Source organism: Lepidochelys kempii, chromosome 1, assembly GCF_965140265.1.
Source record: "Lepidochelys kempii isolate rLepKem1 chromosome 1, rLepKem1.hap2, whole genome shotgun sequence".
Taxonomy (NCBI): domain Eukaryota; kingdom Metazoa; phylum Chordata; order Testudines; family Cheloniidae; genus Lepidochelys; species Lepidochelys kempii.
In genome coordinates this window covers 21158980-21175754 of record NC_133256.1, presented here as the reverse complement: position 1 = coordinate 21175754, position 16775 = coordinate 21158980, and the positions used below count along the sequence as shown (strand labels likewise).

The 16775-nt window shown below is 41.0% G+C and overlaps 2 protein-coding genes across 8 annotated transcripts in view; both read left to right on the top strand.

Moving 5' to 3' along the window:
* The window catches only part of SYTL2 (synaptotagmin like 2), an 82226-nt gene that overhangs the window by 25059 nt on the left and 40392 nt on the right, over positions 1-16775 (top strand). For all 7 annotated transcript variants that reach the window (XM_073336050.1, XM_073336014.1, XM_073336024.1 and 4 more), the window contains one exon: positions 15105-15253. In XM_073336050.1, coding sequence (XP_073192151.1) covers positions 15105-15253 — 149 coding nt within the window. The remainder of the gene's footprint in view (positions 1-15104; positions 15254-16775) is intronic.
* Positions 7681-16775, top strand: part of LOC140905631 (uncharacterized) — a 92352-nt gene continuing 83257 nt past the window's right edge. Inside the window, exon 1 of the mRNA XM_073329136.1 lies at positions 7681-7837. The gene's annotated coding sequence lies outside the window, so the exon portion shown is untranslated. The remainder of the gene's footprint in view (positions 7838-16775) is intronic.

Sequence of the window (16775 nt, the reverse complement as noted above, 5' to 3'; positions counted from 1 at the left end):
CTTTCTTGCAAAGCATTCTGAGCGTGTGTATCTCAAATAGGGGATGAGATGGCAGCCTGCTGCCTTGATGTGCAAGCTGCTTCCCTTTCTTCAGCAGAACAGTGCTGCCATAGTTGCTGGTCTACTGCCTCAGTCATCAGTTACTCTGCAAAGCTTTGGGTGGTACACCTGTGTCTGTATATAGCAAAAACAGCGTCGAGATAGGAAACCAATAATTCTAGTGAAATAAGAATCTGGGATGAGAAACTTTTGTAGAAGGGCTAAATTTTAAAGCCATTACAGAATACATTCCTAACAATCTGTTCTTAAATGTCCAGTTCTTAAAGGTGCCTGAAAGGGAAACTTAAACAATATTAACTACATAATGTTGCCTGTCACCTCAGAAATGGATGTTGCTTTTGCATATAGTGAATTAGGGTGGACGTGCTTGTTTGTCCGTGCTTTAGATACATCAGCACTAATCCAATCCTGTGGTGGTTTTGCATGATGCATGCCTCTGGGGGGAAGGAAAAGGGGGGGATTTGGAATGAAAACCAAATCACAAGGGATTGAATGTGTTCAGGGTGGGTTTTGTCCTGGCGCCCAGCCATGGAAGAAGCATCTGGGGAAAGCAGCAATCACCAGAACAGCAAATCCACCACACTGCTGTTTCTAGTGGTCTGAATGTACCATATGAGTCCTGATGCATTTGCAGCATTTTGCTTTTGCCCTGTTCAAGATAGTATGCTTTCATGAGCGTGGCTATATGATGATGTATCCGATAGTATCAGTCGGCATATTTCATTGCAGGTATGGTTTATATCCTCAATAGAAAACACTTTCTCAGAAGCCAGGGTGGGGAAACAGGAAGTTTATGCCTCAAGTTGTCTACCCAGGTCATGAACCTTGACAAACTTAAATTCCTCTTTTTGTAAATAACTGCCTGGTCTTGGTCTTCAGCTGAGTCTGGCTTCATGGCTGTGTAAACTTCACAGATGTTCCTGAAGAGTTGAGATGAAGAATGTCATGTAAACATTACACCTTGACAAAGTGCTGAGGGGTATTTGTGGGTATATAACGGCAGTCTTACACTAATAACTTCTTATACTTCACGTGATCTTTGTGCTGCTAGAGAGAAAATTTTAGGATTGAAAGAGCTACGATAGCAATCTAATCTATCCACATTCTGCATATTACGTGATTGATGATGTCACAGACTGCTTCTCAGAGCTGCTAACTCCCTTTAAAAGGAAATAGCTGTAAAATTACACTGGATCCTGCCTGCACAGTGGATCTCTGCTAGCAGCTCCCACTGTTGCTGGCCCGGAGCTGTGAAGATGCCCGGGGGGAATAATAAGGTGGTCACTAGCAGGCTGCCCCATGCTTTCCTCATCATTCCTTCCCATCTCCCATGTGTTCAGTGCTCGTGGACTACCTGCCTATACTCCTGAACCTCTGGGTAACATTCCCCCAGCCAGCCCTGTGCCACAGTACCACTAGAGCCCCGCCTGCAGCTCTTCCTCAGCTGGCTGGAAACGCACCAAAGAGTTGAGAATGGAGTACGTGCTTTCAGCCCCCCTCCCCCATGCCCTTTCGGAAGCAAGGTATGAGTGGGGCAGGAAGAGGGGGTGGTTGTCTCCCCTGCAAAGCCAAAAGGGAGGGTGGAGGTCTTTCTCCCAAATGGGGTCTGAGCTTTGAGAGGTAGAAAGTTTTCACCTTGTCTGTGTGCGCGAGATGTTCCCCCTCCCCCCATCACCCCATTTGGGGCTGGGGCACAGGCACATTCATGCCACCATGGTCGGGAGTGAGCCAGGAGCATGGAGTTGCGAGCTGAATGAGAGCTCCTAGCGGAGAACTGTCCAAAGACTCGACACTACTTCCCTAAATATACTATTACAGGGGGGAGGGGAAGAAGGAAGCTAACAAAAATAATCCTCCCCCCATAAGAAACAAAATTGGGAGTGAAATTTCAAATCTCTCTCTGCTGTTCCCTGTTCTGGCTAGGGATAGGGAAAGCGATCTTCACAGGGCCAGTGTAGTTGCCACACAGTGTGAGCTGCCATGTCTGACAGTAAAGTGGGTTAAGGACAGAGCTCTGGATTGGCTGCTGCATGATCCCTAACTGCTCCTTAACTATTTTGTGGTTCAGCATAAATACAGCATAGGGATCGTTCAGTAGATTGTAACATACAAAAATATGCTGATGTCCTAAGTTCTAGACTGTGATTTGATGAGGTCATCTGTGGTAGAGTGACTGACCACTGGCACCATGGTGTCTGGAGCAGCAAAATGTGACTGCTTTCACGTTGGGATACACTGTGTGGCTATGTGCCCGTCCTCCCCAGCAGAAGCCCTTGGAATCGCAGGAGATGTTGGCTTTTGCTTTCATTTGTTTACTCCTTCTGTAAATTAAGAAGGAGGCTAATGATATGGAAATTTTGATGTGACAGGAGCTCGGTCTGCAACCACCACCCATTGCACAGTGTGCCAGGGCCAAGTCGCTTAATATTTATCTTGGTGTGGTGCAATCCTAAGGACTCTTATATCATAAAGACCAAAAACAAACAAAGAACTAACAAACCCAACCCCAACTGTGGGCGTGATTCTGTCAAGTACCTCGCAATCTCAACTCTCCCATAACTTTCAGTGCAGGTTAATCATGCTCAGAACTTTGTAGGATTGGGTTTTTTATCCCAGACTTCCTGTGACTGACTTTTCATTCCATTGCTCCAACAGGTTAGATTCTTCGTACTGAAATCTCAGGGTTGCGGGGCGGGGGGGGGGGGGGGGGGGGGGGGAGGGAGGGAGAGAGAGAGAGAGAGCGTATGTGGAGTGCTGACTAGCAGGGTAGATTTGATTTAAATCAAATTGTTTTAAATCAAGTCTTCCTGACTAGTGATTTAATCATGGATTTCTACATAAAAGTGCATTCTTCACAACTCAGACATAGATGTAGGTTTCATTTTTAGAAGGTAAACACCAAACATTTTTCAAGTGATTTATTTTGAAAACTTTTCAGATTTAGTTTTACAGCTGTATCAGAAAATATGAATGATTGTTTGGTTATTTCATTTACTAAAGGTAATTGAAGCAGATATTTATGAAGTCATTGGGAGGTGAACTATCTCCAGTTCAACAGGTTAATCATTAATATTTGGAGGATTTTCTTGTCATGCTGTATTAGGAGGAGAACATCACCAGACAGACATTTACATTGTTTTATTTAACTAAAACAATGTTATGTATTCTGGATTTTTTTTTCTTCAACAGCAAACATCTAATATTTTAACAAAACAATCATATGAATTTTTTAATTCAGTTAAACATTCAAGTTTTTTAAAATCAGGTTTGTTTTTGTTAAAATTGTTTAACTAAAATAGTTTAAATGAAATATTTTTTTAAAAAACCAAAAATTAAATTGACTGTGTCAGCCAGGTCAACATGAGAAACCTTAAAATATTGGCTTCTGCAGGTAACTCAGTCGTCTTCACCTTCATTTTCCTGTTCATAATCTGGAAAAGAAAAACAAGCTTTCCTGCTTTTTTCAGGTCCCAAACAATTTCTCAATTTGGAATGAATTAGTCCAAAGGAAAAAAAAATTATTTCTACACCGGCAGAAGAAACTACTGCTATTAAAAGTGAGATTATCACTTCAACGGTCTCTGAATCCAAGTGCTTAAATGTCTTCCCCCAGTTCACTGGTGTGACTTTCTTTAAAACATCATCAGCAAACATATATTTCTTGAATGGTTCACCCTTAGCTCTGAAGTTTATTATAGTTGGCATTATGGAGGGATGATTGCTGAATGTCCACGTCATAGCCAACTCCTCTTCTTCAGCAGTTATGGTTTGACCTTGGTGCCAAGTATTGAGAATATTTGCAAGAAAATGAGCTGGAGATACTGCTTGTCTCATTTGTTTTATTTTAGTGCTTGTAATTTAACTCTGTCATCGCATATTTCTTTTTTTAAGATCTCACTCAGGTCCATCCAAATTTCAACAGGATCAGCAGTAAAACTGCTATTTCCCTGCATTTTGTTCAAGCCTACAGAAATAGGCTTCAGGGTCCTCAGCATGTGCTCAACATTCTCTTCAGCCCAATGTTGAGAACTTTGGCTGTGACAGTGCCATCTATTTTTTTCACGGTTTTGTTCACAAACGGTCATCAGATTAGGCCAGTTCTTGATCTAGTGCTCAAAACCGTCCACTACTGAGTTCCATAGCATGTCTTACGGGAGAGTTAGCTTGGTTCTTCCCACGTTTTTCAGAGCAGCTGCTGCAAAGTGGTTGTTACGGAGTTATTTTGCAATTTCAACAACATTAGCCTTTATTTCTGGAACACTGAAGTCTTTGGCTAGGAGGTGCATCGTATGAGCAATGCAACTGTATGTTATTAGCTTGGGACTCTCTTCACTTTCTTCTAAATAATTTCTTATCTTGAATCCATTTGTAGCATTGTCTGTGACCAAGCTGCGTACTAGACATTTGAATTTTTTTTTCACAGTTTGTTATAGCTTTTACTGCTGCTTCTTGTAAGTATTCTGCTGGGTGCATTTCCTGATGTATCAATTGTTTCTGTAAGGAAGACATTCCCTTCTTCTGTTGTCACACAAGCACATACCACAGGATCATTGTGGACATTGCTCCACCCATTAAGACTCAGGTTAACAATTTTACCCTCTAGACCTTCTGCACATTGCTCAATTTCTCTTTCATACGCTTTATCCAGCAATTTGCCTGCGACATCTGCTCTGTTGGGTGGACTGTATCCTGGTCTTTATAACTGAACCATGTTAATGAAGTGTGGGTTCTCAATAATACGGAAAGGAGAGTTTGTTGCATAAACAAACAGGGCAATTTTTTCATCAGTTACCACTTTTTGTAATCTGCTGGTTCTTATCACAAACTTATCTATGATTGTCTCTGGATGATGGAGATTTTTTTTTTTGCTACAGGGGATATACTGTGGCTATGTGACATACATGATGTGACTGAAACACAATAATTGGCAGATAACTCTGAAACTTTAGAAAATGATGGTGATCTTGAAGGTGGATAGTCTTCAGAATCCTGTATGTTGAGGATGGATTCTCCTAAACAAAAGTCAATGCAGTTATTTAATTATTATTACCATACTGCTTATTTACTATTACTCATTGCCTTCACCGACACTCAGTACTACTTTAAAGGTGAAATTGTAAAAGGAAGGTCTGCCTATTTCAGCTGTTTATTTTTTATCACAACTGCATCTAAAATGATAGTACCATAGAGTAACAACTATAATTTTTGCTCAAACATGAGAATTCAAGAATAGTCGAGAAGGAAGACAGGCAGTCCTTAAGAAAGAAGTATGAAATAAAAAAAATGTACCAACCTGAAGATCCTGCATGTTCAGACATGTTTCTTTCATCATCTTCAACACGGTTCCTCCTGAGAAGGAACACTTCTCATGATGTTTCATTCGGGCAACCAGGCCTTGCATTTCTTTGTGGAACTGTTTCCATTTTGCATGCATGTCTGTCTTACCCACAGGTAGAGGAACTTCATTAAAATATTCCCAAACTGGGTTTCTTTTATGGCCTGCTGCCATTATAGGTTTTCCCTTCTAGTGAGAGAATGGTATGGTAGATCTCAAATCAATGAAGGCTACACTCAGAAAGACCTCAAGACTTCTGGAATATGCTGCTCAAACAGTTTCACTTTTGTTTCTACTGCCTCTCCCTCCCTACTCACATTTATCTCCAGACTTCTTCTCCTTGTCCAGATCTATTCCGCCCCCAACACTCTTCAATTCATTGAACCTTTTGAAACTTTGCACTTTTAGAAAGAGGTAAGGGATTGACAGAGGGACAATAGTGTTGAGGTCTGTTGTTTCTCACCTCTATATTTTATTTATTTAAAAACATTTTTGCTGTTAACAAGTAACAGCCATGTTAGTCTGTCTTTGCAAAAAGAAAAAGAGTACTTGTGGCACCTTAGAGACTAACCAATTTATTTGAGCATGAGCTTTCGTGAGCTACAGCTCACTTCATCAGATGCATACCGTGGAAACTGCAGAAGACATTATATACACACAGAGACCATGAAACAATACCTCCTCCCACCCCACTGTCCTGCTGGTAATAGCTTATCTAAAGTGATCATCAAGTTGGGCCATTTCCAGCACAAATCCAGGTTTTCTCACCTTCTGCCCCCCCCCCCCCCGCCCCAAACTCACTCTCCTGCTGGTAATAGCCCATCGAAAGTGACCACTCTCTTCACAATGACAGGTTTCAGAGTAACAGCCGTGTTAGTCTGTATTCGCAAAAAGAAAAGGAGTACTTGTGGCACCTTAGAGACTAACCAATTTATTAGAGCATAAGCTTTCGTGAGCTACAGCTCACTTCATCAGATGCATATCGTGGAAACTGCAGCAGACTTTATATATACACAGAGAATATGAACCAATACCTCCTCCCACCCCACTGTCCTGCTGGTAATAGCTTATCTAAAGCGATCATCAGGTGGGCCATTTCCAGCACAAATCCAGGTTTTCTCACCCTCCACCCCCCCACACAAATTCACTCTCCTGCTGGTGATGTCACTTTGGATGGGCTAACTCTTTACACAATGTGCATGACAATCAAGTTGGGCTATTTCCTGCACAAATCCAGGTTTTCTCACATCCCCCCCACCCCCATACACACACAAACTCACTCTCCTGCTGGTAATAGCTCATCCAAACTGACCACTCTTCAAGTTTAAATCCAAGTTAAACCAGAACATTGGGGGGGGGGTAGGAAAAAACAAGAGGAAACAGGCTACCTTGCATAATGACTTAGCCACTCCAAGTCTCTATTTAAGCCTAAATTAATAGTATCCAATTTGCAAATGAATTCCAATTCAGCAGTTTCTCGCTGGAGTCTGGATTTGAAGTTTTTTTGTTTTAAGATAGCGACCTTCATGTCTGTGATTGCGTGACCAGAGAGATTGAAGTGTTCTCCGACTGGTTTATGAATGTTATAATTCTTGACATCTGATTTGTGTCCATTTATTCTTTTACGTAGAGACTGTCCAGTTTGACCAATGTACATGGCAGAGGGGCATTGCTGGCACATGATGGCATATATCACATTGGTGGATGTGCAGGTGAACGAGCCTCTGATAGCGTGGCTGATGTTATTAGAGCCAGAAGAGTTCCCAGAAGTTACCTACTACAGGACAGGCCTAACAAAGAAAATAACAGAACGCCACTAGCCGTCACCTTCAGCCCCCAACTAAAACCCCTCCAACGCATTATTAAGGATCTACAACCTATCCTAAAGGATGACCCAACACTCTCACAAATCTTGGGAGACAGGCCAGTCCTTGCCTACAGACAGCCCCGCAACCTGAAGCAAATACTCACCAACAACCACATACCACACAACAGAACCACTAACCCAGGAACTTATCCTTGCAACAAAGCCCGTTGCCAATTGTGCCCACGTATCTATTCAGGGGACACCATCACAGGGCCTAATAACATCAGCCACGCTATCAGAGGCTCGTTCACCTGCACATCCACCAATGTGATATATGCCATCATGTGCCAGCAATGCCCCTCTGCCATGTACATTGGTCAAACTGGACAGTCTCTACGTAAAAGAATAAATGGACACAAATCAGATGTCAAGAATTATAACATTCATAAACCAGTCGGAGAACACTTCAATCTCTCTGGTCACGCAATCACAGACATGAAGGTCGCTATCTTAAAACAAAAAAACTTCAAATCCAGACTCCAGCGAGAAACTGCTGAATTGGAATTCATTTGCAAATTGGATACTATTAATTTAGGCTTAAATAGAGACTTGGAGTGGCTAAGTCATTATGCAAGGTAGCCTGTTTCCTCTTGTTTTTTCCTACCCCCCCCCCCCCAATGTTCTGGTTTAACTTGGATTTAAACTTGAAGAGTGGTCAGTTTGGATGAGCTATTACCAGCAGGAGAGTGAGTTTGTGTGTGTATGGGGGTGGGGGGGATGTGAGAGAACCTGGATTAGTGCAGGAAATAGCCCAACTTGATTGTCATGCACATTGTGTAAAGAGTTGTCACTTTGGATGGGCTAGCACCAGCAGGAGAGTGAATTTGTGTGGGGGGGTGGAGGGTGAGAAAACCTGGATTTGTGCTGGAAATGGCCCACCTGATGATCACTTTAGATAAGCTATTACCAGCAGGACAGTGGGGTGGGAGGAGGTATTGGTTCATATTCTCTGTGTATATATAAAGTCTGCTGCAGTTTCCACGATATGCATCTGATGAAGTGAGCTGTAGCTCACGAAAGCTTATGCTCTAATAAATTGGTTAGTCTCTAAGGTGCCACAAGTACTCCTTTTCTGTTAACAAGTATGTATCTCTGGATGCACAAATCCACAGTTTGAGGACTGCAAAACTAAGCATCTCTGATGGTATCTTCTAGACTGAGCACTGAGTCCCATTGGGTAGATAGAAAGATTAACCTACAGAATCCCCTGGAGCCCCATAAGATTGGGTCCCTAATCCATGAAGTATTGGAACTCATTTACAAAATTTTTCTTAAACATTACATGAATATATTGTCTCATACTATAGAATTAGGATTTATAATCTCTATTCTGTGAGGAGATATCTTTGAGCTATAATGTATCTTAATAAGAAAAGGAGTACTTGTGGCACCTTAGAGACTAACCAATTTATTTGAGCATGAGCTTTCGTGAGCTACAGCTCACTTCATCAGATGTTTACCGTGGAAACTGCAGCAGACTTTATATACACACAGAAATCATGAAACAATACCTCCTCCCACCCCACTGTCCTGCTGGTAATAGCTTATCTAAAGTGATCAACAGGTGGGCCATTTCCAGCACAAATCCAGGTTTTCTCACCCTCCACCCCCCCACACAAATTCACTCTCCTGAGTTTGTGTGTGTATGGGGGTGGGGGGGATGTGAGAAAACCTTGATCTATGCAGGAAATAGCCCGACTTGATTATGTAAAGAGTTGTCACTTTGGATGGGCTAGCACCAGCAGGAGAGTGAATTTGTGTGGGGGGGTGGAGGGTGAGAAAACCTGGATTTGTGCTGGAAATGGCCCACCTGTTGATCACTTTAGATAAGCTATTACCAGCAGGACAGTGGGGTGGGAGGAGGTATTGTTTCATGATTTCTGTGTGTATATAAAGTCTGCTGCAGTTTCCACGGTAAACATCTGATGAAGTGAGCTGTAGCTCACGAAAGCTCATGCTCAAATAAATTGGTTAGTCTCTAAGGTGCCACAAGTACTCCTTTTCTTTTTGCGAATACAGACTAACACGGCTGTTCCTCTGAAATGTATCTTAATGTAAACTATCTTTAGATTGCTTTTTTCCTCAAAAACATTTTATCAAAAAAATCCGATTTAAATTAAAAAAATCTGATTTTTTTTAAAATCATTGGTTTTTATCCACCCTGCTGCCTAGTGAAAGACTGAACTGCACTATGTGTACTGCACTAAGTTAACAGCCAATTGTACATTGTAATGTGCTAGAAATTAATGTGCACATGCAACTTCCATCCTAATAGATCCCTAAGCTTCTGACAGATGAAATGCATACAGTACAATTGAAATGCAGTCACATTTGGGATATGGATGGCAGTGTTTAAGGGATACATTGCATGCTGCACAGCGGGCAGAGATAGCTTTGAATGACAAATCACAATGTTCACAGGTAGCCACAAACTGGGTGTGTCTCATTTTGTGGGTGCCCAACTTGAGATCCTGGCACTGAGCACACACCGCAGCAACTGAGGTCCATGGGGTCTGTGATTTGAACATATGAAGTAGTCCTATATAATGCTATTTATTCTGTGTTTAAAAAAAAAACAAAAAAAAAATCAAACCACAAAACTGGTTCTAGGTGTCTCAGATTGAGCACCCAAAATTAGTGGATACTTAATCTCTCAGCCTTCATTCCCCATCTGTAAAATGGGGATAATACCACTTCCCTCATATCACAGGGCACCCTTGTTTCTCTATCTATGCTTTAGAAACATCAGCTGTAATCCTGGGGTAGTTTTGCATGATGCATGCCTCTGTGGGGGGAAGGAAAAGTAGGGATTTGGAATGAAAACCTTATTACAAGGGATTGGAGTGCCCAGGAACACAGCCATTGAAAGAGCATCTGTGAAAATAAATTCATTTGTTTGTGAAGCACTCAGATACCATAGTGATGAGTGCTGTAGAAAAGCCTATGAGGAAATTAATAATTCTGTCTTCAGGATTTAAATAGTGCGCAGTAAATGAGGCCTAGGGCCATACATTGAACAATGAGGCTAAAATGAAATACAGTAGAACCTCAGAATTATGAACACCTTGGGAATGGAGGTTGTTCGTGACTCTGAAATGTTTGTAACTCTGAACAAAATATTATGGTTGTTTAAAAAGTTTACAACTGAACCTTGACTTAACAGTTTTAAAACTTTACTATGCAGTAGAAAAATGCTTATTTTAACTATCTTAATTTAAATGAAACAAACACAGAAACAGTTTCTTTACCTTGTCAAAATCACAGAGCTATCTCATTTGCACCAGCCAAATGGAAACTGAGTCTCAATGACTCTGTTTGCAGAGCGGTTACATACAATCCCTGATCTGGAGCCTTGAGTACTGATCATAAAACCTTTGGGCTTAGCTACAAATGCAGTCCCAAAGAAGTAGCAGTTTATACAGGTTATATAAACTTATGCAGACTGAAGAGGAATGTTCATGCACAGCTTAATGTTTAAACAGTTATTCATGTGCTTTGCAAATGTTCGTAGCTGTCTTCTGCCTTAAAGGTTTATTGCTGAAGGTACAAAAATATTCTCAATAGATATATCTTCACCCTGTTGGCTAACACATCATTTGATCCCCTGCCTCTGACATCCTCATCTTCTGTTCTTGAATTATTTTGGTCCCACAGACTAGGTAACATTTTGCAAGTGCCTATGTGTTTTAGACTCCTAATTCCCATTTTCACAAGTGATTTCACCCTGGCACGTAAATCCCATTGATTTACACTCCCATGTGCCTAAATCACTTGACAATGGGACTTGAGTGCTTTTGAAAATTTCACCCTGTGTCTCTGTTTGGTACTGCTGTTGCAGGAGAGAGATTCTGACAGGTATTTCTAGAAAAAGTGGTTGCTATTTAAAAAGCCAGCATTTGCCAGCAGTTACGACACACTTTCTTCCTGTGCCTAGAACAGAACACATCAGTGACACATGTTCACTTTTTAATGGTGAACCCTTTTTGGGTCGAAGAGCTGTTCATATATAAATATTTATTGTTGCAAGAGCTCCCAAAATGTGCTAAGCATGATACAAACTGATGGAAAGCAACAGCCCCTGTCTGAAGTTTAAGGCAGGTGAGGGTAGAGGGGATAAAGAATACAAGCCAGGTGATCAGGGTGGTGGTTGTCACATATCTTGTTAGTTCTGTGATTGTTTTTAATACTGTGAGGGCAGTAGTGGGGTGAAGGGGATGAGTTAAGACAGAGACTGAGGGGTTTGGAAGTGAATGGTGCTGTATAAGTACAAAGGCCTGCTCACTGCTCACTTTGTTCTCATGTGCAGGATCATCTGTAATAGTGAACCATGCAGCAGTGCCTAGCACCTCAGTCCATAAAAAACAGGACCAGAATATTGTGGAGAACTCCTTGAAACTGGGGTTTGCTATATGGTTGAGTGTTCTGCCTCAATGTCCTGTCTCACTGTGAAATTGTGATTTTTCAGGATAAACGCTTAAAAGGAAAGCAGTTTGTAGGTGGATACTAGCATTTGTCAGCCTTATCACTTTTCATCACTCCAGCCAGCTGCAGGAGTGCCCAGAGAAGTTTGTGCCATGAGCTGTCAAATGTCTAGTTAAATCCACAAAAATATGGACCACTTTCCCATTATTCTCCAGCACTTTCTCACTTAACACATGCAGATGGAATATTTGCTCCACTATACCTCTTTTGGGTCTAAAACTGTCTTATTCTTCAGCCAGAAAGTTCTCTCTCGTGGACACAATTCTCTTCAAGACGATGCACTGCAGTATTTCTCTAGGGTCTTGTGACCAGGGTCACGGGGGAGCTTCACTGAGATTGCTCAATCAGGGCAATCTGCAAAGAATGGGGCAACTGTGGTTATTCTAATAGTTAGATTCACCAAGCCAGCAACAAAACAGCTTCTACAATACTTTGCTGTTTACCCAGAACCCAAAAAAAAAACCAGCTCCCTTAAAGCAATCCAGCCTTGGGCTTCCACCCAGACCATCCAAGACAAATAGAGTGAGGATGATTTAAAATCGTATTCACCATGTATCAAGTTCTACCCATCCCAAGGGATCAGGCACATTACCCACCAGGTCAATGAATATTTCAGATCATACCCAAGTACACTCTGATAGCCAATTCTTATGAACGAAACTAAGACTTCTTAAAAGAAAAGAGAGAGAGTATTGTGGTTAAAAGGTCATTATTCCTACAGATATGAATAAAGTTTCCCAGGTCAGTTTCATAGTAGAAATGGTGAGCTGCTGAATTGAAAAAAAAAAAGTCCTTTCCAGAATCAGTTAATCAAGTTATAGTCCAAACAGGCAGTCCATGTCAAATATCAGGGTAATCCAAACTAGATCTGGATACCTCAGTCTTGAGGCTTAACCTTCCCCTGATGAAGCTTAAACAGATTGTCACAAGAGAAGGTGCAAATAGTGGAGGAAGGTGAGAATTTAGATCTAAAGATATAACATGAAAAGACAGACAATGGTGTCATCTAGGTCCGTTGAAAAAGTGAAGATATTCCTACCCAAATCTGAGGAGACACTGGAGTGTGTTGAGCACTTCAAATACCTGGGTTGTATGACTCCAAGGGATGCAAAGCATCACTTAGAGACCTGAGAAGGGTTAAACGCAACGGGCTAGTTATTTACTTATTTGTTTAGCTTTGAAGGTATTTGCAGCCAGTTGCTCTTTGTGAATTTATGTATGTAGTTTGCATACTTTGATTAAATTGGTAATGGAATATTATTAATTAAAGGGGCCCGCCTACGTTCTTTCACAGGGGGCCTCAAAATGTCTTGCTGTGGCTTGGCTGGTGGGCAGCTCCAGATGCAACACCAATCTGGTTCCTGGTCTCTCTGTTTTTGCTTGAAAATTTTATCATGATCGCACACATTTGTGAAGAGTTGAATTAGCCTATTCTGTGGTGACCATGGCTGCAATGCCATTGTAGACTCCTATTACAATTAATGAGGGGAAAGTAACTAGTCAGAGAATACAAAGATGGGGCACTGTATAAATGAAAAGGTCAAGCACCTAACCTATACTACTGTGTATATACACTCCTCACTGCACCCACTACTGAAAGGCCATCATATCTCTAGCAGTGGGCAGCAGCTAGGTGAACTGACACTTAGCACAGTGCTCAGAAGTAAAAGAGAAGAAATGTCTTGGCCAGGGCACTGAGGCCATCTCTCTCTTCATGAGAAGAGTGACATGAAAACTCTTAAGTAGGTATAAAACAGATGAGGGTAAGGCCTTGTCCACAAGACTTTTAACCTATAAATTCTGGTTCTTTATCTTGGAAAGTTTAAGGACTGCGTTGACCCTGCTGGGGTTCAAACACACCATTTAAAGGAACCTGGCTTTCACCAGCCTGATAGTTAGGCAACAAAAACATCCCACTCCAACTACCATGCCCAGATGCCAGAAATTCAGACACCATTGACTTTCAAATTAAATAAGCCTTTGAGTTCACAAAGTAACCTAGTGGCATGATTGAAGCTCAAGAGAATAGTAATGCACCATGATCACATGTCATGCATGTTTTGGGAAAGGATCACAGAACATGATCAAAGTTTATGCTTGAGAGCACTTTTGGAGAGTAGCAAACACATAAACCATGATCTCTGAAATGTAGTTAATTGGACTGTTTAGAGAAGGCTCCAGGTGAATTTGAGGACCGTTTATATCTTGTAGGCTGTCTGCTTAAGTAACTTCGTGAACCAAATTTCTTCAACAGAGAATGAAAGGTGGGATTTTTCATATTTACTTAGGGGAGCTGAATGCCCAATTCTCATTAATTGTATTCCCACAGTGAGTTCCCTTCTAAGATTTTATTCATGCTTTTCTTTGATTTGTTGTGCAAAATTGCCCCGGTGAAAGTACATGTCCAATGTGAAAATCAGGCCCCTGTCTGTACATAGTGTCTATTCAGCTTGGGGACAAAAATGATCTAGTTCTTAAGAATGTGTAAGGGATAGTAGTACTTGTAAGACTGCTATGAAAAGTATTCAGATGAGTTGAAACTGAAATGTGCACTCTCCAATAAAGAAGCATGATGCGCTATGCAGCATGTAAAGTTGAATTGCTTGCTTTGAAGACTTATCCGAAACTCTCTTCTGAACAGACTATTGAAGGTTTTTCAGTGATGCATTTACACTGTGAGCTGCTTGGGCAGGGACCTCTCTTCTGAGTTTCTGTGTATGCTTTTTGGCACTATATAAATAAATAATTAATTGTTTAAATCAACCAAGTACTCCAATATAAAATGGGGTTAAATCTAGGCAAATTGTTTTATTTTTATTAATTTCATGTTTAAACTTGTTGAAATCTAGCTACATTTTGAAACACTTCAATGTTGAAACAAAACATTTTGACTCCTTTTTGGGTGTTTTTCTCCCTCTGGCTGAAACCATTTGCTGAATTTGACCCAAATTTATGAATAGCGCTGGTCGAATAAACTATTTGTCCAGAAAATTTGCCCAGCTCTACCCAGGGCCCAGCTCACTTCAGTGGGAGTTCTGCTTGATGAAAGACTGAGCAAGGATTTCATGAGTGGATCTATGACGACTGCATTTTTAAAGCAGACGTTCTGCCTAATCTAGTAGGAGTAGGAAGAAGGATGAAGCAGCAGGAAAACTGACTGTTAGCTTTTTAATACCACTGCTGTATATTTTCCCCATCTATTATATAGCCTTCAGTACTGAAGAGAGCCAGTGTCCCCTTTTTTTTTCCTTCCTTCCCTTTTTGGTCATTCTTATCTGACCTAGTATTTCCTATCCATAGCTACTGTGCCTGACATTATTTTGTTCACACAAATAAGTGCAATCTTTTTCCCTTTTGCAGGCATTTACCAGAAAAAATTAAGAATGACAATCAGCTAAAGAATATGAGCGGGCAGTGGTTTTATGAAGCAAAGTCAAAGAGGCACAGAGATAAAATACATGGAGCAGATATCATTAGAGCATCAATAAGAAGGAAACCCACAACAATAGGTAAGTTTACTTCAGGGATCCTGGTATAGTGACGATCCGCTTAGTTAGCGCACCAAAGATATTTTGCATCTTTGAAGGTGCTGTACAAAAATAATGCAATCTCCTCCTGAGCAAGAATTGGAGTAGAAGAGGTATGTTTGCTGTTTATTGTGTGAAGTACATTCTTCTGTCAATACATCCTGTTAATACTAACTAGAAATGTGGATGGGAAGGATTGTCTTATGCTTACAGAATTGGACCCTTTCACTGGGGTTCTGTTCCTAGCTCTGCTGACAGCTCCTTGTGTGACCCTGAGCATATCACAAGGGCTCAAATGACCACTGATTTGGGATGCCCCAGCTTTTGGGTGTTCAACTTGTGACCCCTGAAGTCTGGTGCTTTTTATTTGTGGTAGGTAATCAGAGGTGCTTCAACTGGAATTCCTAAAACAAAGAGAAATACAGGGGACCAGAAATGGGCAAGAAGAAACCTCTTTGCATTCTTTCTCATTTAGAACTGATAGTCCATAACATTTCAGATTGTGTGTTTAAGCTCTAGGTAAAGAGTTTTCTCTATGTCTAACATAAAGTTCTGTGTCGGCCACCATGCAACTTGAAGGAGCAATCATTTATTCACAAGCATGCAATTACTTGAACCGGCAAGGTTACGTATTAGGACATTCAAAACTGGCTTAAATCTGACTTGTAAACTACACAGAATTGTTTAGCTCCAATGACTCATAAAGTGATTAAACAATTTCCCTCACAGCAATGCTCTGTGAAAATGTACACCTGAATGTGGCACTTCTATTTCTGCACACTGAGAATTAATCTTGTTTTCAGGAGTACTGCAGAAGTACAGAAGGCCATATAAAAATGTTCCTAAAACTTCATGGAATGCTTTGTGACTTCAGCAAAGTAGGATTTCTCCTCCCCCTCCAAAAGAAAAAAAAAGCCCAACCAAACTCAATTGTATGATCACCGTTCAAGTTTTCACATACTAGTTTGTATTTCTTCTACTGCATTGGTTCTCTGTAGGTTCCATCCAGGGACAACCTCCTTCCTGCCCCTCCCAAATACACCAATTAGCTGGGGTTCCAGGACCCCCCTCCAATTTAGCAATATAGGAAGGGGGCAAAATGGTCCTACCACCTTGACTCATGTTAATTGAGAACCCATGTTTTACAGAACCCTCCTTTTCATTTGACCACCAAATATTGTGGGGTTAAGACTCCTCATTGTACTGACATTACATTCAATGAGCCTTTAGCTGCTGTAAGAAATACAAGAACACCGCTGCTAATTCATTGGTTGCAGGATATTTTACCAATTAGAATTGCTTTAACATTTAGGACTCTTGGTGCAGTGGATATTACAATTGGGGATGATAAAATGAGAACCCCACACACTTATTTACTCTAGATGTCTTGATGTACCCTTACCTGTAATCCTAGTACAATGTGTTTGTGAAATAATTTTAAAACCTATTGCAACTACTTGCCTGTATTTACCTGCAGTGGAAACCTACATGAACATAATGAGAG